The 27,747-nt window shown below is 43.7% G+C and overlaps 1 protein-coding gene across 5 annotated transcripts in view; it reads right to left on the bottom strand.

The window, feature by feature from the left end:
- The window catches only part of CHCHD6 (coiled-coil-helix-coiled-coil-helix domain containing 6), a 252,155-nt gene extending 229,411 nt beyond the window's left edge, over positions 1-22,744 (bottom strand). For 4 of the 5 annotated variants that reach the window (XR_011427148.1, XR_002800467.2, XR_011427147.1 and 1 more), the window contains exon 1: positions 22,551-22,728. Coding sequence is in view for 2 of the 5 variants with exons in the window: in XM_023619849.2 (XP_023475617.2) it covers positions 22,551-22,637 (87 nt within the window). In the remaining 3 variants the exon portion in view is untranslated. Of the gene's footprint in view, positions 1-22,550 lie in introns of all 5 variants that reach the window. The other variant, XM_005613810.4, reaches the window with a different exon arrangement.
- Positions 22,745-27,747: the final 5,003 nt, after the last annotated feature.

Below are 27,747 nucleotides of genomic sequence, written 5' to 3'. Positions count from 1 at the left end.
CCCAAGAAGAGACTCTCTCCTCCTCCCCACTCCAGCCCACAGCCCTCACCCACAAGCACCACAGCCAAGAGTGGGCAGGCCGCAGACAGCCAAAGTCAGGCCTCAATTGAGGTCACACACACATAGAGAGCTCACCACTTGCACCCTAAAAAATGCCTCTAGGAACCCAGACCCCACTCCCTAAGGATCCCACTCCATGACTGCAACTAAAACGCTTCCCTCACCCAAAAGCAGCTATGAATTTAGAGCCAAATTCCTCAAGAGAGACTAGAGTTTTCTTTATTAAGCCATACAGGTCTGAGTAAGTCATATGGCCAGCCCATGACTGAAGGCTCTGGGCAAAGGGTACTGTTTTGAAAAACGCAGGTAGGTGCTACCCGTCTCTGAATGGAAGTGATGAGAGGAGTGAGCGGTGTCCCACTGACCAGTATAAAGGAGATGAGAGCCACGAGAACTACAAGTTGTAACACCTTACTAATCTAGTTAACATGACTTCAGCACTCACGAGGGACGGACCACCTCACTAATTCTCACAATGCAACACCTGCTTTCCAGTTGCGGAAACCATAGCACAGAGAGGGTAAAGCACTTGCTGCAGGCCATGAAGCTCCTAGGGTGCATGCCTGGCTGCCCAGCAGGCTGCCTGACTCCTCAGGCCCACGCCGGTCTGCTGCACGGCAGAAGGACGGTTACCACGAGGACAACAGCAAGGAGAGAGTACTTGCTAAGCAGCACTTGCAGGCAGGAGGGTCCCTGAGAGGGACAACTGACTGCAGGAGCTGAAGTGATGAAAGGCACAGTCAGGATTGCTGAGAGAAACCAGGGAACACTGGTCCAGTCACAAGTAGGCTCGGCCACAAAGATGACGTCCCACATTTCCCTGACAACCCTGCCTGCAGCCATGATCTTGCCATCACTCTTTCCCTCCCTCCTTCTGCTTCATTTTTCTGCCCTTGTTTCCCACCTGACATCACACACACTGGATCACGCACTGACCATCGCCTCCACCAGAGTATAAGCTCCACAGGAGGAGAGATTTCTATTTGCTCTCACTGTATCCTCAGTGCCTGAAAGTGCCCAGCACACTGGAGATGCCCAAATATTTGTTGAATACATGAACTAAGTAAATATTTATCAAAGGCCTGGGTCCCTAACACTGCACTAGTGCAATGAAGCATGTCAAGCTGTAACAGCCGAGAACTTTAACTCAAAGTTATGGTCAGAAGGGGTGACTAAGGCAAACTCGAACACAGGCGCTAAGCTGACAAGCAGCTCATCTAACGTGCCCAGGAGTTCTGGTAATGGAGCCCTGGGCTCCAGCTGGAAGGGAGATGGCCTGAGCCGAGCCTGAAGGGATGACTGCAGAGAAGGGGTGGGAGTTGAGGGGTGCATTCCAGAGAGAAGGGCATGAGAAAGGCACAGAGGAGACAGCACTCAGAGAAGCCCGAGCTTCAGCCTGACACAACACAGGTCTGTGAGGAAAATAAGATGTGGCCAGAGGGCTGGTGGGTTCCACCCAGTGAGGGCTTGAATGACAAGGCAAGGAGGCTGCAATTTATTCTGCTGTCAACGGGTTGCTGCTGGTGGTTTCTGAGCAGGGATTTGAACAGGATCTTCTCTTCGCATGCAGCAGTCTGGCAAAGCAGGAAGAGGGGCTGAGGTCCAGGAGGGCTGGAGGCAGGGTTGCTGCTGAAACAGGGTACATCAGGAATAAGAGGACTGAGATCTAATTGCTGTACAAGTGAAGGAAGAGAACGGATGCAAAAGACACCAAGGAAGCAAAATGAGTGAAGACCTGGCGTCTGGCTGGATGCGCAGGGCAGGTGAAAGAAGCAAGGTACAGAATGGTACAATCTCATTTATACTATAAAAAGAGGAAGAGTATGCTTGTATGTGGAGGCTCGGAAAAAGCCTGAAAGGTTAAGGATTCATGAGGAATTGTGAACAGTTGGCACTTAAAAATAAGATGCGTTTGCAGGAAGAAAAAGTCTTAAAGGAATAGATGAGAAAGACCACAGCAAGGCCCAAGCCTGGCTTGCTGGAGAACAAGGTATCACCACTGAGCCAAGAACTACTCTGTAAGCGTGTGTTCAGCATTGTAAGTCCACCCAAGCAGCTCTGCTTACAGGCAAATAAGACTACACAGGAAGCTGCAAGAGTTTGCATCTGGAGAAAGAAATTATGGAATCCATGGCAGAGTGCCGAGGGGCAGACTAGAAAGAAGATACAAGGTCACCACATTCCAGAAGGGGGCAAGAAATCTCAGGCTGCAGCAGAGGAACTCAAACCTAGGCGTGACGACGGGCTCCTATTTGAAGATAGTGATAAAAACATCCTAAAAACAACTGTGCCCTAAAGTCCATTGAGCATCCTCCACATGCCAGTGTAGGAGATCGGAATTGGCCACCCCAAATGTGTCTCTTTGGCTTGATTATTTTTAAGAACAAAAGGCTCTGAAAGATACTTTGACCTTCTTCCCCTTTGAAGTCCCAAACCACTACCCCCAACATCCTCCTTTGTCTTTAGCTGAAGATGATACTTAAGGCGGCAGCTTTGGCTATTCTGGTGAGTTGCTCAGCTTTCCCAGGTCTCTCCCAGGTATACATGTTATAAAGCTTTGTTTGATTTTCTCCTGTTATTCTGTTTCATGTCACTTAATTCGTAGACCAGCCGGAAGGACCTAGAGGGTAGAGGAATTATCTTCCTCACCTATGGTTAGGTGACTTGGACAGGTTAACTTCACTGGCTGGACGCTGCTCGCAGCTAAGAAATCCTGGACCCTTGACAAGAGCCAGCAGGAGGTAAGAGTTCTTACCAAGTCAGTCTCCTGGATCTTTGCCTGCAGAGTCCAATGGAAGCGAGAGTAGTGAGGATTTTTTCCTTTTCTAAATTTAGATTAGCAGGAGAAAATATTGGTGAAGCTAGCTTCTTGGACTCAGCAACTCTAGGAAATGTGGTTTGAGTACTCATTGGTTAAGATCCTTTTCCCACAGATGGTCATATTTTTCCTTTACTGTCTTTTTTTTTGTCATTTGTCATAAAAAGGAAAAGCCATAGGGCAAAACACAGGCATCTCTATAAGCCTGTTGTCTGGGAATATGCGCATGAAGTGAAAGCTGTTACTAAAGGCATCTTTGAAGCCTAAAAAAGCCACAGACTTGGTGGGCATGGGTCAAGAAGTTAAAAGCCATGAGGGCGCTCGCCACCTCAAGAAGACTCCCATGATAGGATAAGTTGGGTCATGAAATGGGGTAGATGACACAGGTCCTCCGCCAACTTCAAGAAAATGTCTATGCAACAATGAGGTACCCTGTGAAACCACATACATTCCCCAACCCCACAGCACCTCCTTCCGAGGTATTAATTTGGCTTCAAGAGACCCAAGGCTTAACTAAGCTGTTAGTGTGCATGAAAGATGAGGTTTTTTTCGTCTTGGTCTATGTCTTGTGAGCTTGGCTTTGTGACCTTTCGGGTCTCTGCCATCCAGAGGATGCATGTACCAGCACGCATCCTGGTGGCCAGTTGAACAGACTGGGGTTCCGAGATGTGCTCTCTTTGTTTGGCTGTGTCAGCTCTCAGGGGAGTTTGTCATAAGGGGTCCCAACTGCTATTAGGGGCCATTTCAACCTTCGTGGCTTGTTCACTCTGCTGGGTAACGAAGGCCTTCACTGTGCTTAGACTGTTTTGGGGAGTGAACTTTCTGGATCTCTTTTGGGGATGACTCTTGCATCCATGGTGAAGCTTACTGGTTTGAGTCACTGTTAAGATCCTACTTGTCAATGTGGCCAGATAATGGATAATTTAAATTGGGAAAACTTCTAAATTGAAAAAAAAAAAATATTTGAGAGCTCTCATCATAATTGTTTTATTGATATCTATGAAAATGCCAAATTAAGAAAGAAATACAAAAAAATAATGACTAGCCTTAAGACCCTGACTCAGTCTATACCTAAATTGAGAAAATGTAAAAATACGAGTATTGATTAGATGATACAGTCTGGAATGTTGCAGCTAGTGTTATATAAAGAGGTTATATCCACTTTGCCTGAGTATATTTTTAAAATGTCTCACTGGGAATGCTTCCCTTTCCAATATGATGAGACCAAGACCTGCTGATAAAGTCCTGAAGGAAACTATGATTAGAGGGATAAGAGTTGATGAAATTCAGATGAAATTTTTTAGAAAATCTGATATATTTACAGGCTTTATGTGAAGTGATTACATCTCTTTTGCCTAACTGTATTATACATTGTATTGTGGGGGAAAACAATGTGTCTCACTGGGAACGTTTTCTCTGCCTGATTATAAGACAGCACATATATCTCCCTTTCAAACAATATTAACTAAACATGCTAAAGGGAATCAATAGAGTTGCCTGAGCCCACACCATATGAAATAAAGGCTGGAGGCTAGTATCAGGTGCTAATAAAGAAGATAATGGGGGCTCCCCCCTCCAAGGTAAATTGGTCGGGGGTTGAATTGTACCCTTAGAAAGAGGGTCTTCATTAAATGCTTTGTGCAGACTTTTAAAGGTGCGATACCATTCACCATTGTCCTAAAATTTTAAAACAACAGCTGTGGAGTCTTTGTGTATGTGTGTCTATATGTATGTTATCTATATGTGATATTTCACCTCAGGATGGTATGGCCAAAATTAAGAGCTCTAATTAATCGGCTTAAAGCCAGTGCTTACATAAATTATTTCTAAATATAATAGAAACTAACCTCAATGTCTTTCAAGTTAACATGATATAAAATCTTTGGTAAATGAAAGCTTAAGTTTTTTGTTTGATAAAATAGGCATGTCCTTTGAGTTATAATGAAATACTCTCATGTTATCCCAGCTACAAATTTGACAGCAAAATAAAAACTTAGAATGACACCTAATTTTGTCTAACGTTTCATGAAGTTTTCATGGGTAATCTAAACATAATTGCTGGGAACAAATGATTTAGATGTAAGTGAGATAAATAAACTTTTAACAATAATTATACTTTATGACATGTGTACTTAAAATAACTTCCAAAATCTCTTTGGTAACTGAAGTTTTGCTAGGTTACTTTAAATAATAAAAATTCATTGAGTATCTAGATAACTTCCAAATAAGATAAAATACTGAAACATTAATTGCCAAACATGTCTAAGTTTACCTACTTTGTCTTATTACAGAAAAACTAAAAAGTGTTTGGGTCTATTGAAAAACATGTGTTTTGTTAAAAGACTGTACTATAAAGTAATATGTTTCTAGAAATTATGACATACTTATAAATTTGTCAAGCCACAGAATGCTAATGTAAAAGACAGTTTAAAATTGCTTAGTTTTTACTTAAAAATTAAGGATTAAAAATTAATATATATTGGGGCTGGTCTGGTGGCGAAGTGGTTAAGTTTGCACAATCCACTTCGGTGGCCAAAGGTTCACAGGTTCAGATCCCAGGTGCAGACCTAGCACTGTTCGTCAAGCCATGCTCTGGTGGCATCCCACATAAAACGGAGGAAGACTTGCACAGATATTAGCTCAGCAACAACCTTCCTCACACAGAGACAAAAAAATAACAATATGTAGGATAAAAACTACTAAAAATAAGGAAAATATATTTGTATTCAAGGAAAGTAAGATACATGTTTTCAGTAAAGAAGGTATAAAGAATAGAAATATTTTTGTTTGTTAAGAAAGATAAATTTGTCCTAAAGTCCTAGGAGGGAAGAAAGAGAAGTAGGCATGGGACAAATTCTGAATGCAAAAAGCAAGCTACAGAAGGTTTGTGAAAGAAGAATTCTGAAAAAAGAATTTTGGACATAGTCAAGTTGGCTACAATTAAAGTGAAGTTAATTAAGTGAATAAGTTTTAATATTAAAAGTAAGCTGGTACAAAATTCAAATTTTGTTCTCTCAAAAGGATAATTTTCTTATGTCTTCTTGGTGGAGTGTCCCTTTGATCATGATATACTGCCCCTCTCTGTCTCTCTTTTGCCTGTCTTATCTTGAAGTCTACTCTGTCTGCTATAAGTATGGCAACACCTGCTGTCTTTTCTTTGCCATTAGCTTGGAGTATCATCTTCCAACCCTTCACTCTGAGCCTGTGTTTATTGTTGGAGCTGAGATGTTTCCTGGAGGCAGCCTATTGTTGGGTCTTGTTCTTTGATCCATCTCACCACTCTGTGTCTATTTATTGGAGAGTTCAATCCATTTAAATTTAGAGTGATTATTGATATATGAGGGCTTAATGCTGCAATTTTATCACTCATTTTCCGGTTCTCCTGCATTTCCTTTGTTTCTTGTCCCATGTATTTCGGACTACCAATTTGGTTAGATAGTTTTTTTATGCTGGATTTCTTAGTTTTCTCCTTAGTTATTATTTGTGTCTCTGTTCTGTTTAGTGGTTACCATGAGGTTTCTATGCAAAGTCTCGTAGATGAGACAGTCCGTTTTCTGATGGCCTCTTATTTCCTTAAACTAAGCTGATTCAGTCCCTTTCCTCTTCCCTTTATAAGTTGTTTTTGTCACATCTTATTCCATCTCGTCTTGTGAGTTTGTGGTTAAAATGACAAGATTATCTTTGGTTTTGGTGTTTTCTTTCCCTTTATCTTTAATGTTTTACTTGAGTATTTGTTAACCTGTTCTGATGGATAGCCATAATCTTCTGATTTTGTCTATTTATCTCCTTACTCAGGGCTTTGTAACCCCTTTCTTCTTTTTTTTCAGGTATGAGGGCCTTCTTGAGGATTTCTTGGGGGGGGGGGGGTGGCCCTTGTGGCAATGAACTCCCATAGCTTTTGTTTATCTGGGAAAGTTTTTATTTCTCCATCATATCTGAAGGATATTTTTGCTGGATAGAATATTCTGGGCTGAAAGCTTTTATCTTTCAAAGATTTGAATATATCATTCCACTCTCTTCTAGACTATACAGTTTCTGCTGAGAAATCCACTGAAAGCCTGATAGGGGTTCCTTTGTAAGTTATTTTCTTCTGCCTTGCTGCCCTTACTATTTTTCCTTTGTCATTGACTTTTGCCAGCTTCATGACTATATGTCTTGCAATAGGTCTTTTTACATTGACATAGTTAGGAGATCCGGTGGCCTCTTCATGTGGATTTCCATCTCCTTCCCCAGGCTTGGGAAGTTCTCCACTATTATTTCTTTGAACAAGATTTCTTTTTTTTTTTTTTAAAGATTGGCACCTGCGCTAACATCTGTTGCCAATCTTTTTTTTTCTTCTTCTCCCCAAAGGCCCCCAGTACATAGTTATAAATTTTAGTTGTGAGTGCCTCTGGTTGTGCTATATGGGATGCCACCTCAAGATGACCTCATGAGCGGTGCCATGTCCACTCCTAGGATCTGAACCAGCAAAACTCTGGGCCACCGAAGTGGAGTGCATGAACTTAACCACTCAGCAACAGGGCCGACCCCTGAACAAGCTTTCTCCTCCACTTTCCTTCTCTTCTCCTGCTTGAATACCTATAATCCATATGGTGCATCTCCTAATTGAGCCAGATATTTCTCAGAGACTTTCTTCATTTCTTTTTAGTTTTAGTCCTCTCTCCTCCTCCATCTGAAGCATTTCTATATTTCGGTCCTCAATGTTGCTGATTTGCTCCCCCATGATATCAGCTCTATTGTCCAGGGAATCCATATTCTGCTTTGTCTCATCCATTGTGTTTTTCATCTTCAGTATTTCTGATTGGTTCTTCTCTATAGTTTCAATCTCTTTTGTGAAGTAGCTCCTGAACTCACTGAATTGTTTATCCACATTCTCTTTTAACTCGTTGAGTTTTTTAACATTAGCTATTTGGAATTCTCTGTCATTTAGGTTACAGATTTCTGTGTCTTCAGCATTGATTGCTGGTACTTGTCATTTTCCTTCCGGTCTAGGGATTTAATATATTTTTTTCATACTGCTAAACGGCATGGATTTGTGCTTCCACATTGTGGTGGTATTTGATCATTGTTTCCACCTGTTGCCACTGGAAGGGGGTCAAGAGCTGCATATTCTGAGCCTGCTGTGATTTGCAGGACAGCTCCCAGGTGCTAAGCTGGGGCATTGGGGGGGAGGGAGGGGTGCTTTCTCTTTCCTGCATGATCTCAGGGACCTCTTGCCCTGCCCTCACTATCTGCTCTCCTGGGATATTGGCTTGATGAAGACACCCCTGTGGTAGCTAGTCACCTCTGTGGGTGACTTTCCCTGGATTGTGAGTGACCTTGGAGATCTATGGCGTTCCCATGGAGGGCTGTCACTCCCTCCCTGCTTTCCTCCCAGAGGCCGTGTGCAGTCCCAGGTCGCTGTCCTTCCATGAGGAAGAGAAGCGTTCTCTTACCTGTTCCACTTCTTCAGTGGGGAGGCTCCAGCACCTCCACCTTCTGACGTATGGCTGCATGGGTCTCTCAGAGGTCTTTTGTGTTGCATGGATGTCTTCTGTTGGAATATGAATGTCCTTTTTGTTGTATCTTTGAGGGGAGAGTTTACAAGGAGAGCTCACTGCACCATGATGCTGATGCCACTGCTCTAAAAGGATAATTTTCTTGAAATTTAGTCTTCTCTTGACAAAAAAGATTATGAAACATTTTCTTTGAGTAGTCTATCAGAAGGGTAGGGATTTTATGTTTTATCAAAATAAATGTCCTGTATTGTTTTTATCAGGGCTTTAATCACAGGTGCTAAGGTTTTTTCTTACAGCCATTTAATTCTCTGCATTCACTTGAAAAATTTTAAGTGGTTAAAGATGGTTATCCATGGTTAAATAGACAACTAAGCACTTTCGTAGGGGCCTATGATATTATGTTGGTAAATGTTATTGATGTACGTGTTTTAAAACTTATCCTAAAATTCTGATCTGTCCTGGTTATCAGTCATAATTCTAGTTGTTATTTTAGTGTTGTATGTCACAGAAATAATCAAGTTTGTTGACTGTCATTTTAAGTCTTTTGTCATTTATAGAGAGTTATTGTTTTATTCCGATGCTTTTGCAAATGTTTCACCTTCAAAAGAAATTCATGGAAAGGACTCTGACACTCTAAAGTATAGGTTTCTGACAAACTTTCAGATCATAAAACTGAACTGAGTAAAACAAATTACAGAACTCTAACAGAGAAACTGACAACTTCATGAAACTGCTAACAAAAGATCAAGATCAAGGGGCTGGCCCTGGGGGTGCAGCAGTTAAGTTCACACGTTCCACTTCAGCAGCCTGGGGTTTGCTGGTTCAGATCCCAGGTGTGGACATGAGCACTGCTTGTCAAGTCATGCTGTGGCAGTCAACCCACATATCAAGTAGAGGAAGATGGGCACGGATGTTAGCTCAAGGCCAGACTTCCTCAGCAAAAAGAGGAAGGTTGGCAGCAGATGTTAGCTCAGGGTTAATCTTCCTCAAAAAAACAAAGATCAAGGTCAACAGTTGATTACATGCCACTAAATGAACTGATGAGGATGATTTTAATTTTTATGATGTTTTTGTTAAAAAATTTTTTTTGATGAAGAAGATTCACCCTGAGCTAACATCCATTGCCAATCTTCTTCTTCTTCTTCTTTTTTTTTTTTTTTTTTTTGGCTTGAGGAAGATTAGCCCTGAGCTAACATCTGTACCAATCTTACTCTATTTTGTACATGGGATGCCTCCACAGCATGGCTGATGCGTGGAGTAGGTCCATGCCTGGGACCCAAACCCACAAACCAGGGCTGCTGAAGCAGAGCATGCAGAACTTTAACCACTTGGGCATGGGGCCAGCCACAAAATATTGCCATTTTTTTAATTCAGATTTAAGGAAACTTCTTTCTCTTTCCTCTTAAGGTAACTATGACAAAACAATTTGCTAAATTATACTTTTGTAAACAGAATTGAAGGATTTATCTTTTTCTCCCTACCTGATCCCACCAGAATTTGGAAACTCTTAGTGAGTATTGTTTTCATGGCAATATAGTTATTTGCATAAGAATCTGTTCTCCTTAAAAGAGGACACAATTGAAAATATTGTTTATATTACCAAAGCTTTGAGTGGGATGTCATATTTGAGAGAAACTGGCATAAACTCAGATATGACCAGACAGCTATTGAGAAATAAAGATTGGATTTTATGAAATAAAGCCACTTGGAAATACTGGCTTACTACCTCGTTTACAGGGTTCCCAGAAAATTTACCAGGTAAGTATGGAAGGTCACTTAACTGGGAAGTGCCTGGAACCTCAAAATATTTTGGGGACCTCAAGAAGAGAAGAATTCACCCAAATCTGTAGGTGTTACAGGCCTATTCTGATGACAAGTCATTGGTTTGGCTTTCCTGGCCTCAAGAGGCTTTTACATTTCTATCTGAGTTTCGTTATAAAAAGTTCCAGCAGGGGCTGGCCTGGTGGCGCAGCAGTTAAGTTCGCACATTCCGCTTCTTGGCAGCCTGGGGTTCACTGGTTCATATCCCAGGTGTGGACATGGCACCGCTTGGTAAAAAGCCATGCTGTGGTAGGCATCCCACATATAAAGTAGAGGAAGATGGACAGGGGTGTTAGCTCAAGGCTAGTCTTCCTCAGCAAAAACAGGAGGATTGGCAGTAGTTAGCTCAGGGCTAATCTTCCTCAAAAAAAAAAAGTTCCAGCAAAGCAGATTTAAAAGAGACTATATCAGGGCTGGCCCCATGGCTGAGTCGTTAAGTTCACACACTCTGCTTCAGCAGCCCAGAGTTTCACTGGTTTGGATCCTAGGTACTGACATGGCACTGCTCGTGAGGCTATGCTGAGGCAGCATCCCACATGCCAAAAGTAGAAGGACCCATAACTAAAATACACAACTATGTACTGGGGGGATTTGGAGAGAAAAAGCAGGGGGAAAAAAAGATTGGCAACAGTTGTTAGCTCAGGTGCCAATCTTTAAAAATAAAAATAAAAAGAGCCTTATATCGGGGCCAACCCCATGGCTGAGTGGTTAAGTTCACACACTCTGCTTCGGTGGCCCAAGGTTTCACCCGTTTTGATCCCAGGCGTAGACATAGCACCATTCATTAGGCCATGCTGAGGCAGCAGCCCACATAGCAGGGCCTGAAGGATCTACAATTATAATATACAACTATGTACTGGGGAGCTTTGGGGAGAAGAAGGAAAAAAAAAGATTGGCAACAGTTGTTAGCTCAGGTGCCAATCTTTAAAAAAAAAATTAAAAAAATAAATAAATAGAAGAGCCTATATGATCAAGTGCTATTCTTGCTGCTCTTATGTAAATAATTGGGCCAAGCTTATTAAAACTAGAGCTACTATACAAACCAGTTAGTCTTAATTTGGCTATCTTTGGGAAAAATGAAGGTGATTTTAGAGAGAAAAATTACGTTTCAGTAATAAAAATATAATACACATTTGTGGATATTAGATTCTAGTTCTGTAAATTGTCTTCGAGAGTTTTGTTTTCTACCTATAAACTGGACTGGATCCTGAACTCTTCTAGTTTCCTGGAATATCTGGCTATAAATCTCCAAACTAACATTTCAATTTTTTTCCCATCATTTTCATTTGAAATCACAGAGAAATGAAACCACACTTTTTCCTAAAGCCCTGCAAACTAAAGCTGGACAACTCAATATAAACTTAAGGGAGATCACTACAATAGCATGCTTGTTACTGTGTAAGCCTCTCAAAAGATACCTGAACACACGATGACATCATCTGAGACATTTCAAACTGCAAAAGATGCTTTGACCCCGACATCTAGAAATCTTGACTGACTGTCCTCTGGACTCAGAAACTGGCTTATAATTTGCTCCAACCATTAACCTTGTTTTTCTTTTTGTTTCCATAGAAATGTTTCTTATTAAATACCTGATTGCTTGCTTACATGATATAGGCCTAACTTTGGGAGCCCACCTGCATCCCTGCCTCCTGAAATGAATTTAACTGATTATCAGGACTAAGAAATATGTTCAGTGAGATGGAACAATCTACCAACTCAGGTTCCGGACTATGAAACTTCTTAAAGCTTCAGAGGTAGGACTGTGGGGGATCAGAATTGGCTATCCAAAATGTGTCTCTGCCTTGATTATTTTTAAGAACAAAAGACTCTGAAAGAAAATTTGACCTTCTTCCCCTTTGAAGTCCCAAACCATTACCCCCAATATCCTCTTTTGTCTTTAGCTGAAGATGATATTTAAGGTGGCACCCTTGGCCATTCTGGCAAGTTGCTCAGTTTCCTCACTTTCTCCCACGTATACATGTTATAAAGCTTTGTTTGACTTTCTCCTGTTAGTGTGTCTTATGTCAACTTAATTCGTAGACCAGCCAGAAGGACCTAGAGGGTAGAGGAATTGTCTTCATCCCCTACACAAGGCTCTGAGCTAGGTGCATTCCCATTTTACAGATGAAGAAATCAAAGGCAGGAGGTGAAACAACTCGCCCCAGATCACAGGAAGTCTGAAGTGCTGGGGCCAAGACTCAGATTCAAGCCCTGGTCACCTGACAGTGACCCTCACACAGTAAAGGCAGTAACACAGAGCCTCTCTGGGGTGACCAACAACCATGTCCTTTTAAAGGCCAATTCAAGAAAAAATAAAATGTTTGCAAGTCCCATTTCTCCCCACTTATGGTACTCTATTGAACCTGGAGCCAGCCCTGGTAGTCTAATGATTAAGATTCAGTGTTCTCACTGCACAGCTCAGGATCATTTCCCAGTTAGGGAATCCCACCATACATCTGTCAGTCATACTGTGGTGGCTGTGTGTTGCTGTGATGCTGAAAACTGTGCCACCAGGATTTCAAATACCTGCAGGGTCACCCATGATGGACAGGTGTCAGCAAAGCTTCCAGACTAAGACAGACTAGGAAGAAGGACCTGGCCACCCACTTCTGAAAAAATGGGCCATGAAAATCCTATGAATAGCAGTGCAGCATTGTCCAATACAGCACTGAAAGATGAGAGGATGGTGCAAACAGATGGGGCGGTGTTCTGCTCTGCTTTCCACAGGGGCGCTAGGAGACATAATTGACTCGACAGCATTAACAACAAAATTGAACCCTAGAGTAAGGGGTGGAGGGAGAGCATGTATGCACTCATAAAACAGACAGCCTACTTAAATTAAGAGAATGTCAACATGAAAATTAGCACTTTTTAGCCTTAAAATGTTACTCATCTAGACACGTTTGAGAAGCAGCAATGTGGAGGCAGCCTCCTAAGCATTATTCTTTGCATTAATGAATGCTTTGATGTTCATAAATGAGTTCACAGCATCAGCTTGCTTACAGGCAGCAGAGGCATCCTCCTCCTCATGTAAGGATGGAGAAGGTTTGGTACAGAGAAGCAGCTTGCCCAAGGTTACACGCTGAGCCAGCAGGGAGCAAGGCCTGCACAGCCACTCAGTGCAACATTTTCTGAGGATCCAGTGGATGCCAGGAGATAAACTGCAGCTCACTGCTCTCTCCCAGCTGGGCCTAGGGTTGCTCCAATCAGCCTGAGCACCCAGGGCAGTTTCCAGAAGAACAAGTTTGCAGGGAGTCAGGTCTGTCAGCAACTCACAGTGCCTGGACACCCCAAACCCCACAGAGGCACTGCGCAACCCTGTGATTCTAAAGAGATTCCTCTCCATGCCTCAGGCTGTTGCCTTGGAGATTCTGTTCACTAGTCCTTCAGTTTTCCATGAGCTGAAATTAGATCCACTGGCTGCTTACCACAGACTTAAATCCCAGAATGTAAGAACAAGAAGAGCCCTTGGGGACCTCCTGAGCATGGCTACACAGATGGCCACAGGGTCAGGCAAGTGACAAAAATGAATAAAATGGTCCTGGTAGGTGACAAAAAACAGTGCAAGAACAACGTGGTGGGGACAGTGGTGAGAGCATATGCCCCCTAAAGAGGTCAACTACCTCATAACTCCAAGAAAGTGTCACCATATGGGTATGTGGATCAGACTTTTGATTTTTTGTCCCCAAAAAAGCTAAAAATTGAATTTATGTAAAGGCTTCAATTTTTAAGTGTTGGCAATTAATTTCAAACTAATTAATACCACAAAGTTTCTGGACTCATGCTTAGGGGCAAGAAAAACTGAGCCAGTGGCTTAAAATTCTGTCCAACAAGGATTTTGCTGACCTGTGCCCAGCTCTGGGCTAGATGCTAGGGACAGAGTCGAAGAGACATGGCTCCCACTTGTGGGGAAGTAAGGGAGTAAGTGAGGAAGAGATCATCTTGGCCCAGAGAAGTAAGCACTGTGATGTGAGCAGAGTCTTCAAGACCCAGGACAGTGACCATCAACGGGTGGGGGACAGACAGGACAGAAGGCACCCTTCAGATGGTAACACTTGAATTGGTCCTGAGGACGAAGAGAAATTTAGCTAGTCAGAGGGAGACAAGATACTGCAGACAGAGGAGAACAGATCACAGGCGCAGGGCATGAAACAGCTTAGTTACAACTGGAGCAGGCATCGTCCCTGCCAGGGTGCACAGTGACAGGCAGAAAGCGGCATCAGCAGCACACAGAGGGCCTCGTGAGCCAAGCCTGGGAATCTGCCTTGAACCTAGAGGCAACTAGAAGCATGTAAGGATGTGAAGTAAGGGAGTGACACAATCAGCTTTAACTCTTAACAATCACTGACACGACAAGCTAATAACAGGGCTGCCTCAGAGCAGGACTGACAAACAAGGTGGAAAGGAGATGCACCTCCTTGTGAACTGTCGGAATTCTATTACCATTTGCCTGAAGCCTGTTCAAAAGTAAAATTTACCTTTTAAAAAAAATTACTCTGCTAGCAACAGGAGGTATAGATTTGTGGGAGGCAAGCCTATTGGGAGAAAGAACAATTTATCAGACGGTCAAGGGGAAGACAGAATGGGCCTGAACTGAGATAAAGTGTTAGTGAGGATAAAGAAGAGAGGATAAAACAGAGAAATGGTTGGAACGGAAAACTCAAGATTTGTCATTAAATGTAGAGAAAAAAGGGAATGCAGGATCCAGCTTTTTGGGTGAGGGACTGTCTGTATGCAGCCATTCACAAATAAGAAACAACAGTAATTTCTAGGGAGGCAGAGGAGGGGACAGGGGTGAGTTCCACTGGATGCAGTGAATTACATGCGCCCATGGGACACGCGAGGAGACATGGCCAGCCACGTTCGGCACAGCTCTGGGTTGGCTATTAAGAACCCAGAAATCCTCAGCTCACGAATAAGGATGAAAGAGAACGGCAAGGGACAGGGTGCAGAAGGGAAAGAAGGGCTGAACTAGGAAACATTCTGAAGCCTCTACCAGCCACAGAGAAACGGCAGAGACTGCAGGCCAGATCCCGGAAACCAGAGCTGTTGCAACAGAGCATGCAGCAACCTCCCTCCGAGAGACAGAAAAGGCAGCACTGGAAACCGAGGGACCAAAGAGGCCTTTCAGGGCAGCATCTTTACCTCCCAAATGAGGGACCAAGCCAGAAGAACTTAGTAGGAGCTACTGCTAACCGCTATCCTTATATTTACACTACTTTGTAGATTTATCCTTTACATAGAAAGATCTTCAACACTACACTGTGACATAGTTAGGGGATATTACAATGGAATTTCATCTATATGAGGGTTATATTCTAAAGTGAGAAGGTAAGGTGGAAATCACCTTAACTCTCACATCATTTACATTTTATTACTGATTACACCATAGTAGGATTAAGAGAAAATTTAAAGGATGTTCACATAACCTTTGCAAGTTGCTAAATCTGCCCCTAAAGTACAGCGTGGTTGTGCAGCCAGCCCTTTACTGTCCTCCTCCCACACAGTGAATCTGGGAACCCCTGAGCCAGATGAATGGACGGCACCAAGGGAGAGTCCACACACAGCTGCCTGGGTCTTCGTACCATCCCATCTTCAGGATGACTCTCTACTCCTCAGCAGCTGAGGGGGAACGCAGAGACCTAAAGTAATCTACTTCCCTGCAGAACTGGCTCCATTTCATTTTCTGATATCTCATCATGTGTCAGAAGATGCGATGTTTGGGGACCATCAAAGAGAATAACACCTGAGAAAGCACCTAGCCCAGGACTGGCACACGGTGTGTGCCAGCAATGTGTGCTGGACTTGACACCCAGGTCCCCAAATGCCATTCACTGGAAAGCTGTAGAGAACTTGGCCCTCTGTTACTTGGCTTTCTAAGCTGGCATTTCCTGTTATGGCCCCACCAACTGCACTCACCCAAATGGCCAGGCAGGTGGAGCATTAAAGCTGGGGAAGAATGGTGAGGACTTGTGACCCAGCCCCTTCAAGCTCCCTACACTAAACAGGTGTACAGAGGTGCTGCCACATACCTCCATCTTGCAAATAAGAAGAGAAACTTATCCCTTTGAGTGTCAGGGCTCAAGTCCAGGTTTTCTGAGATCTTTTGTTCACCACACTAACTCTAAACAGTCAACTAACATGAAGGATGTAATGTAAAAAGTATGATAAGGAACACTGATGTTCCCGCTGAAACATTCGAGAAGTATATTGCTGGGCAACAGCAAGGTGAAAAAGGAAGTTTTCTGCATACATATGGAACAGGTTTGTATTAAACCCTTGAAGAGTAAGAAGCAGAAGTGTAAGATTCTCACACACAGCTGGCAGAGATCACCAGCTTGGCTAAAAGAAAGATTGCCAATTCATTAACCCAAGCATGCAATCCAACGTGCACATACTAACGAGCCAGACTGTAACAAATAAGAGAGTCTCTGCACTCCAGGAGCTTACAAAAGAAAAACAGGATATAAGGACAGAGAGGAAGGGGTGATGGAGAATATTAAAAAATAAAGTCATCAATCTGATAAAAGGCAACTATGAAAAAACTACAGCTAACATACTTAATGGTGGGAAATTGAACATTTTCTCTGTAAGTTCAGAAGCAAAGCAAGGACATTCACTTTCTATTCAATGTTGTACTAGAGATTCTAGCCAATGCAATAAGGCAAGAAAAAAAAAGAAAGGTCATTCAGATTGGAAAGGAAGAAGTAAACAAACGTGTCTTTATTTGCAGACAGCATGATCTTATCTATATAAAATCCTAAGGAATCCACACACAAAAACCTAATAGAACTAATAAATGAGTTCAGCAAGGTTGCAGTATACAAAAGCAATATACAAAAGTCAATTGTATTTCTTTATATTAGCAATGACGAATACAAAAATGAAATTAAGAAAACAATTCCATTAATAATTCAAAAATAATAAAATACTTGGGAATAAATTTAACGAAAAAATGCAAGACTTGTTTACTGAAAGTATAAAACATTGCTGAGAAAATGTTTAAAAGATCCAAATAAATGCAGAGATTTCATATTCAGAGATTAGAAGACTCCACATTGTTAAATACAGCAATGCTCTCCCAAGAAATCTATAGATTCAATACAAACCCCATCAAAACCCCAATAGGGTTCTTTACAGAAGTTGACAAACTGATCCTAAAATGTAAATGGAAGTACAAAGGACTCAGAAGAGCCAAAACAATCTTTAAAAACAAAATTGGAGACCTTATACTCCCCAATTTTGAAACTTACTACAAAGCTGCAACGATCATGACAGTGTTGTACTGGCATAAAGATAGACGTACAGCATACAGATCAATGGAACTTTCAAAGAATTGAGAGTCCAGAAATAAACACTTATGTTTATGGTCAACTAATGTTCACAAAGGTCCCAATTAATTCAATGGGGAAAGGATAGTCTTTTCAACAACTGGGTTTGGAAAAATAGATATTCCATGAAAACAGGATGGATTTAGATCAGGGTTCAACAAACTCTAGTGCTCAAGCCAAATCCAATCCAGTACTTAATTTTATAAATAAAGTTTTATTGGAACATAGCCACACCCACTTGCTTACATATTGCCTATGTCTGCTTTAACTCTACAGTGCCAAAGTTGAGTAGTAGTGATAAAGACCTTCTGGTAAGCAGAGCAGAAAGTATTTACTATCTGGTCATTTACAGAAAAACTTTGCCAACCCTGATTTAGAGCCTTGCCTCACAACATACACAAAAATTAACTCAAAATGGATCATAGACCTGAATATAAAAGCCAAAACTATAAAACCCTTAGAAGAAAACATAGGAGAAAATCTCTATAACCTTGGGTTAGGCAAAGATTTCTTGAGCTATGACACCAAAAGCACAATCAATAAAAGAAAAAAATTGATAAAACTAAACTTCATCAAAATTACAAATGTTTGCACTTCAAAGACACCACTAAGAAAATGAAAAGAGAAGCCACATATTAGGAGAAAATATCTGCAGATCATAATATGATAAAGGGCTTATAACCAGCATAAAGAGATCTTATAACTCAATAATAAAGACAACCTTATTAAAAGGGGACAAAAGATCTGAATACACATTTCACCAAAGAAAATATATAGATGGCAAATAAGCACATGAAAAGATGTTCAACATGATTAGTTCCTAGGGAAATGCAACTTCAAAGCACAAGGATACCATTTCACACCCACTAGAATTACTATAGTCAAAAAGACAAACAATAACAAGTGTTGGTGAGGATATGGAGAAACTGAACCCCTCATATACTGCTGGTGGGAACATAAAATGGAACAGCCATTTTAGAGCAGTCTGACAGTATCTTAAAAAGGGAAACCTAACAACTCACCAAATTCATAAACAGAATAACCCAGCAATTCTACTTCTTAGGTATCTATCCAAGAGAAATGAAAACATATGCTTGCAAAAAACTGGTATGCAAATGTTCATAGCAGCATTATTCATAATAGTCAAGAACTGGAAACAATTTGGATGTCCATCAACTGGGGACTGGATAAACAAAATTAGTATATCCATACAATGAGATACTATTCAGTAATAAAAAGGAACAAACTACTGATACATGCTACAACATCAATGAACCAATACCAAAAACATTATGCTAAGTGAAAGGAGCCAAACATATAAGATGTATGAGTACATTTACATGAAACGCCCAGAGAAGGCAGAAGGATTAGTGGTGAGCTGGGAGTGGGAATAGTGACTGCATATAGGCACGAGATGTTTTTAATTCCTGTAAATGTGCTAAAATCCGACTGTGATGACAGTTGCTCAACTCTGTAAATTTGCTAACAGATCACTGAAATTGATGAATTTTACATGTAAAATACATCTCAATAAAACTATTTAAAAAAACAACAGAAAAATCACCATCATCAGATAAAATCTTTCCAAAGCTCTACTCCTGATCTGAGAATTGCAATGTTGGCCCCGGGGTAACCAGTAAACAGCCCTGGCTGGCAGTCAGCGCCCACCAGCTCTCCAATCTCATCACCCGGCCAACTTTCTCCAACATCCCACCCTGTGTGGCTGCCAAGCAAATGGGCTATGGAGTTGGGACATCTGAGCTTCCAGCTCTACCTCTAACTCCCTGTGACCCTCGGTTACTTCACCTCCTTGAACCTGTTTCCTCACCTCTGAGGAGACAATATCTCACAAGGTCAGCATGCGGAATATCTGAGGCAGTGCTCTTCGAACACGCAGCACAGAGCAAATGTGTGCACTCTTCCCATGGCTGGCTCAGGCACATCTTCCATGCCACCTCCTCCCAGAGGCAGCATCCGACCATCCCACCACCACCAAGTAGCCCATTACTCTTTGCATGCTTTTTGTTTCCTTCATAGCACTTGCAGGTCTTTTTTATTCTTTTGCCTCTTTTTTCTTTCTTTTTGTCTGCTTCCCCCGCCTGGGCTGAGGTCTCCGTGGGGGTAGGGACCTTGTGCTTTGTCCCTTGTTGTCTCTGCAAGGCCCGGCCCAGTGCCTGGTAAGTAACTGGCCAACTTTGGTATTCCAGCTGAAGTTGGTTGCTTGTCAGCATTCAGACTCCTGCCATGTATGTACCTTCTCTTACTGGAGAATGAGGCTAAAGGTACTGGTTGAAATGAAATCTTTATGTATTTCACACACGCTTGCTCTGAAAACTGAAGTTAAATATAATTACAGCATTTTGCATTAATTAAATATCTTTTCCCTTCCAAGGAATTAGAGTTTGGACTCGATATGTAAATTTATGCAAAAAAGTGTGCAAACTAGCAAGGCCACGGCCTTTAATTTTAAGGGAATTAGAGCACTTTCTAGGACTAGGCCTGGGGGAACTAATTACAAGTGGTCTTTAAGAATATTTAACTTTCTCTGAAGGAGCTGGGGCATTTTCTTCTTGGGCATCTACCTTCTATTAAACTAATTTCTCATTGGTTCATTCAGTGATCTTTTCTACTGATTTTTCACTTGTCTGGCTAAAGACATGGTGGACTCCCCAGCCTTCAAATAACTTTGCTAGCAGAAAAAGCCCCTACACCAAAGCACTTAACTGCAATCACCTCCTTTCTGTGCTCTCCCTCTCAGACCAGGCACACAGGTGGAAGGAAGAAAGGAAGGGGCTCTCAGAGCACGGGGCTGCCCACCCACTGTGTGTCTCTAGACAAGCAGTTATTCTCTCTGATGAGTTTGCCCAGCAGTGAGTCAGAAAAACTCCCTCAAGTTTATAGTCTCTGGTAGAACTAAGTGGGCGCCAGCACCCTGCAGGCCAGGTAGAAGCTCTGTCACAGAATGTTCACGCTGCCTTGCATGTCACTGGGGGATGGGAACTTGGAGTAATGAGAAAAGGCTGTTGCTGGAACACAAAGGTCTGGACGAAAGTCCCAGAAATTACTGAGGTAACACTTCAGACAAATTTCTTAACCTCTCTAGGCCTCATTCTCCATCTTAAAAGAGAATTTATACTTTGCAGAATTAAGAGAACTAGAAATAAAAGGCACCTGGTCTGATACACCCAAAAAAGATGATGTTCCTGTCAACTTAGAGGAAGTCACCTTCAAAGGGACTCTCCGCTCAACCTAAAAGACTCCAACTGACCTATCTTGCCAGCATCCCAAAAGCAGGACATCACGTGACAAAGGTGGAAGAGCACCCAATCAGAGCCAAGGGTGTCTTCCTAAATGCCAATTCAGGCTCTTGCCTCTCAACCCTCCAACACAAGCCACCTCCTCCCTACCACCTTTTGTCTTTGCCAAGAGCCAGGTCAAGACTAGATAACACCTAGCAAGCACCAAATGGGCTAAGCACTGTGCTAAGAATAGAGGCTCTCACAAAATAATCTATACTTTTTCTAAACACCTCCACACACATCTTCATCTCATCAGGCAGCACCCAGGGTTATCACACCCTCCTCCCATTTTTTAAAAAAATGTGGTGATTGAGACTCAGAAGATAAGCTGCTAATCTTATCTTACACAGCTAATGAGCATTTCCTGAGGTTAGACCTCCTCATATCTTTTTCTGAGTCACCTCCCTAATTAACTAATTCACCTACATCCAGCTCTGTGCATTCCATTTAACCTTGGTCCCTGTTTCACTGGGTTCCTCCATTTAATTACTCAACAATTATTCACAAAGCACCCACTATGTGCCAGGCACAGGTGGAGGAAAGGAAGCATTTAATAAGCAAGTCCTGGACTTGGCCTATTTCAATCCCAGCTCTCCCACTTGTTACCTAGGTGACCTTGGATGAGTTACTTCATCTCAGTGCCTCAGCTGACCTTATCTGTAAAATGGACAAATAGAAATCTCCCTCACTTATAGGGCTGTGGAAAATGAGAGGATACCTGTAAAGGGTTTAACACAACTCATGGCTCCCACTGAGCACTCACATGTGAGCCGCTCTTATCGTTCTCCTAGGTTCCGGCGCTGGAGCCGGGAACCAGACAAGAGCTTGAGTCTCAAGGAGGCTACACTGTAGTAGGAAACACAGTGACCAGCTTGTTATCAACAGAAGTTTCAAATGGTGATGAGTACTACGAAAAAAGTAAAGGTGTGACAGTGGGGATGGGAAGCTCCTTTAGACTGAGCGGTCAAGGAAGGCTATTCAGATAACATGTGAACTACAACAAGAATGGTAAGAGCTAGATATAAGAAAAGCTGGACAAGAGCAAACAGCGAATGCAGAGGTTGTGTGCTTGGAGCAAGCTGGCAACTTGCAGAGACAAGAAGGTCCTGAGGCCAGTGAATAGATGGGGAGTGGGAGTGAGGGTACTGGCATGAGCTGTGGTCAGAGAAGTCGGCAGCACAGCTTTGTAAAACAAGGTAAGGCGGTCCCTCTTCAGTTTAAAGGCGCTGGGGATCCAGTGGAGGGTTGTAAGCAGAGGGACGGGTATATGATGATTCACGACTTTCAAAGCGCCCCTTGGCTGCGGCGTTGAGAGGCTGTGGCAGGTGTCCAGGATTGGAAGCATCGCCGTACGCAGAACACGATGCGCGCACTAGGGCGGGGGACAAATTCAGGTCTGTGATAAGCCACCTGGCGCTGGAACATGGCCTCCCCACCTGTCCCGTTCTCCACTCCTTCTCCCCGAGGCCAACCTGATGCCAGGGTGGTGGTGAAACCTGCCGGAGACCACTAGCGGCCGGGGACCCCAGGCATCTCCGAGCCTCACCTCCCTCTTCTACACGGCGGAGGGACAGCCGCTCGCCACCAGGGAGTCGGGAGGACTCACGGGCGAGACCGCCAGCTCTCCGACCCGCACCTCCCTCACCGGCCCGGCCTCCGCGCCCGCCGCCCGCCGGCCCAGGCCGTGCTCGCTGGTCGCGCCCGCCGGCGGCCCGCTCACCCGGATGCCCTGCAGCACCCGGACCCGCTCCTCCTCATCCATGCCGAAGGACACCCTGCGGCCCTCGCTGCTCTCCGTGCTGCCCATGGCAAGAGGCGGGCAAAAGGAAGCCAACTGGCTCAGGAGCACAGGCAGACGCCCAGCGGCGGCTCCCTGCGCGCCCTGCGCTTGCCGGGGGTGCAGGGACACAAGCCAACAAAGCCGCTCCTTATTGGCCGCCACTGGAGGCTCAGCCAATCATGTGGCGTGGGCCCGCGGGGCATTGTGGGAGTTGTAGTCTCACCAGCCCAGCTGCCCTTTGAGAACCAGGGATCGCGGGGAGGCGTGGTGCCTGAGCTGTGGGAAGCGTTGGAGGGAAGCTGAGAGTGGGTACGGGCAGAGAGCCTGGAGTGGTAGGCTAAGGAGCAGAGCAGAGGTGGTGAATGCTCACTCTGGAAACCCTGTTACCGGACCAAATGTGGGTCCCTTCTTGGGAGTTAAACTGTGCCAGAAATAGTTGTTTCACAAAGTCGAATTTTTATTTGTTGCATGCAGCAAAGAAGATGGAGATCATAGGGAATAATTTCACTAGGGTATGCTCTACCCACCCCCCAGCACAGGGAGGTGGGTATCTTTATTTGGGGTAGGAAATGAATATTCAAAGAGGAAGTTTCCTTATTACTTGCAGAGATGGGCATAAGCTTGCACATGCGTGGTCTGAAATCATGCGTCTACATACATCACACGACCTAAAAATGGCCGCTTGGCCCTTCCCAGAGGGGAAGAATTTAGGATGACGGCAGGTTACTTTAGTAGAACTCTCCGCCTACCAGTGCAGTTGCCAGTATTGTGGTTGCACCCTGGGCTGACCCGGCCTGATTCAGCGCGGCTGGGCCCATGGCAGTGGTCGCTTAGAGCTTCTTCCTGGAACATAGCTGAAAACCACATAAGCTCAACGCCCTGAGGTGTTAGATAAAGGAACACCGGCGCGTTTCAAGAAGACAAGAGAATAAGGTCAAACATAAAGGTTAGATTTTTAAGCAAGACGAGAGAAGCGGGTTAGGGCCCATGCCTGGTGACAAGACCACCCTTGAAGCAGAGCCAAGGTGATGGTCTGAGGCCAGGAGACCACCGAGGAGCTGAGCTGGGCATGCGGAGGTGCATTTCAGATGGTTCCCTGATTGGTTCACTCAGCAAACTTGCATTGAGCAGCGCTCACTAAGCACCGGGTAAGCATGACCTGGCCATGGGGAACACAACAACAAACAAGCCATGGCCTGCCTTGATGAGGTTTAGATACAGTGGAGGAAGCAAATGAAAACAGAGACCAGCAAGCACGTAAATAAACTTGCTAACACTGTGATAAGTGCCATAAACGGAAAGCTACAACATCATGAGGCTATGAGAGAAAATAATAAGGGCGGGGGGGGGGTCTCCTTTACTTTGAGAGGCCAGAGGAATCTCTTTGAGGAAGAAGCATTTGAACTGAGCCCTAAGGACTAGTAGGAGTCAGCCAGGAGAAGATGGGGGAAGAACTTTGCTGGGGACCAACCAGTGCAAAAGCCCTGAGGTGGGAAAGATCTTACCGCATTCACAGCCCAGCTTCAGGACTGCAAAGTGAGAAGAGAGCAGAGGACAGCCAGAGGCAAAGTGCTCACAGGAGCAGGAAGGGCCCAGATCATGTAGGGCCTTATAGGCCAGGATCAGTGTTTTATTTTAAATGCCTTGGGAGGACAGTGAATGATCCTAAACATTTAGGAGACATTGTCCAAGGAGCATACACATGATGCATTGAGCGCAGCATGCCAGGCATTGTGTTTATGTTTCTTACATAGGATCATGTGTGTAATGGAAAAACACAACTAGTTGCTATTCACAGCCACAGCGACCTTGACTGAAGGCCCCTTTTGTACATCTGACTTGCTGAATGGCTTTGATTTGCCAGAGTGGGCCTAGAGCTGAGTGTGGAATTTTGGAACTGGGGAACATTGGATTACTACACGAAATAGCAAGAATCACTTAGAGCTCCTTTTGGCAACCTGGAAAGGAAAGGGTGAGGAGGAGAAAGTGAATGAGAGAGACCAGTGAGATGCTCTGACGTGAGAACAGCTTGGGTGAAGAAGTCAGTGAACACTCCAGAGGCACGGTGGCCAGAGGATTGTTACGAACAAGGATATCTGCTAGTTTCAATCTAAATACTTTTTTGCAACTCTCCCTCCATCCTTTCTGTCCTCCATTTCTTCTCTGTAAACAGAGCCTGAGGAGGTGATTCTGGTGCAAGTGATCACTGGGGGAGTGCCTCAGGAGAAAGGAAGTAAGGCGACAGAATACAGCAGGGGGAAAAGCTAGGTAAAGATGTGGTCAAAGCTAGAGACTGGTTTCGGCCTGATCCCACAGGGGATTCTGGAGCACAAAGTACATCCAAAATTAGTCCCACTTTGAGTCAAAGGGACAGGCCTTCTGTCCCCCCACAATAGTCAGTCATTGGCAGCCTAGGACATTTCCCCAGCAAAGGGGGCATCTGTGAGCTGTCAACAGCCCACACCCACAGCGGCTGGGGAATGGCCTCATCAGCCTGTAAAAAAAGCTGGGTGAGGCACTTTCAGCATTCATTACATGCTCCAAATATTTTTCATGGTCTCCTGGACACGTCTTCTGTGACTGTGTGTGTGGGGGGGGGGGAGGGTCGTAAAAATTTAGGAAAGGGCTGGATTTCACTTCTGGGTTGAATGCTGAAATAATTAACTCACTGAACTAACTCAGCAAAACAAGAGTCAGAGTCATGGGTGACCATGAGACTGTGTGTGGTCTCCCCCTCCCCCTACTGTGTGCAAAATCCTGGGAAAGATTTGGAACTCCACAAGACAGAGTAAGCGTTATACTGACAGCAGCATAGCTGAGCCCCATGACAACCCAACACCTTCTGTATCCCCATTTCTCAGACAAGAAAACTGAGGAGCAAACAGGCGAAGATAATGTGACATTATAAATCCAAAGTAGGATGAAGATTTGAATAAAGGTAGTGGCAGAGGAAAGGAGAGGAAGGGAAATTCATGTATTGGGAGCACCTTCTTTGTGCCAAGCTCTACAAAACAGGCACACATGCATTTCATGCAGTTAATCCATGGCGAATTCATTTAGTCCTGGAAATCATCCTGAGAGAGCTCTCACCCATCCGAAGGCCAGGACACTGAGAGTTTGGGGAGGGAAGTTGTTGTGACAGATCCACCAGTTACTGCCAGGTACCCAACTTCCCTTTCCTTACAACAGAAGCCCTATTCCCTTCAGTACAACAACATGCCTGGTTAGAAAAATTGCCTCCTAAGCTCACACTGGCCAAACTTGGGACAAGTTGAGCATTATAACAATTTGAGTTCATAACACATTTAATTTTTTTTGAAATCCAATCATCCACGTGTTGAAAGAGAGAAACGATGGAAAAAGAGTGGAAAAATCTTATTTACAAAAGAATGCCAGCAAATAAATGTGAGATTTAAAACTTGCCATTTTGCAACCCTCGGTGAATTAACTGAATCAGGCAAAAATCATCAATGGATACTAAAGCTATTAGGTGAAAGGTGATTGGGAAACAGGATGTTCACCCAACCTCCCACTCTCACTACAGATGCCTTAATAACTGCAAAGGGAAAACTGTGCTACAATGACAGGACCTGGAATTCACTGCCTTAGCCAAATGGCCAAATTCAGCATCGTGAAAAGTGGGGACGACCTGACACAATGTCCCTCCCAATGCGATGCAGTAAGGAGCACACAACATCCCCTGTGGGGTGTTGTTCTCAAAAATGTGTGACCTGAATCCAATCATGAGGAAACAATCAGACAAATCCAGAATGTGAAACATCCTGCAAAATGACAGTCCTGGACTCTTCCAAAAGGTCAATGTCGTGAAAACCAAAACAAAACAAAGTTAGTTTAAAAGAGATGAAAGAAGCATAAAAATGAAATGCAACAGTGAATCTTGATTAGTCCTGGATTAAAACGATAACAGCAACAACAACAACAAGGGTGTGAAAAGGTAATTGGGACAATTGGGGAAGTTCGACATGTGGACTATTGTCCTAGATGATATTATTGAATTAATGTTAGTTTTCTTTTCTTGGGAGATGCATGCTGATGTATTTGGGCTGGAGTGTTATAGAGTCTGCAACTTGCCCTCAAAGATTCAGGCAAAAAATGTTAACAATAGGTGTATCTAGTGAAATATATACTGGAGTCCATTTATTATTCTTTCACTGTTTTTATGACTTTGAAATTTTTCAGAATCATAATTAGGAATAAAATAAAATTCTGCACTTGGGGAAAAAATACTTCCCTCTCCAGATTCCCTGGTCCCTTGCAGCTAGAAAGGACCCTGTGACCCAACTCTGGCCAAGGAGGCTCTTGAGCAGTGAGGTTCCCAGAGAACAACATGTTGCTGAAGAGAGCAGTGAGATGTGCCAATGTGAGATGGGGTGCAGGACTGAGGGCTGCCTCTTTCTAGACCTCCACCTCTGGGCAAGTTATTGAATCTCCTTGCACCTCAGTTTTCTGATGGATGTAAGAGAGGTGCTGACATGACATGGAGTACCCAGAGCTTGGCACTTAGTGAACTCATTCAGACAGCTGTTATTAATGCCAGCCCTGATATCAGTTCCCCTACATGAAACCCAGGATATATGGGGTTAAAACCAAAAGCACCCATCCCCTCTCCCTGCTTCTCCAAGTTACATTCATCTGTAGATATCTGTTTCTTTAACCTTTGTATCCCTGAAGTTTATTACAGGGAAACTGATATCCAGAGACTGTCAAGAAACTGAAGCTTCCCAGACCTCAACTCCTTGGCTTCCTGGCACCAGAATCCACCATCCATCAATGGAGACAGACAACCAAGGATATCCACATCCAGATTCCCTTTTCTCGCCATCCCCTTTTCTGCAAGCAGCCTCACAAAGCCAAACACAGGCTGGTGGGAAGGTGCCAACCAGCAAGGCCACATACTCCCCCTCCCCCACCTAAAACCTCAAATAAAAACCCCTACCTTTTTTACTTCAAGGAAGTGGATTTGAGTTTTAGGTCCAATCTCCGAATCTGGCCGCCTTTCGATAAAACCCATTCCTTGCTATGAGCCTGGGGTGCCAGTTTTTACTTCGGCCCATCTTGGTGGGTGGGTAAAGAACCAGTGTATTTAGCAGACAACACTTTGGGGAGCCAGCCAGGA

This window comes from Equus caballus, chromosome 16 (genome assembly GCF_041296265.1).
Source record: "Equus caballus isolate H_3958 breed thoroughbred chromosome 16, TB-T2T, whole genome shotgun sequence".
NCBI lineage: Eukaryota > Metazoa > Chordata > Mammalia > Perissodactyla > Equidae > Equus > Equus caballus.
This window is presented reverse-complemented; position numbering and strand designations above follow the sequence as displayed.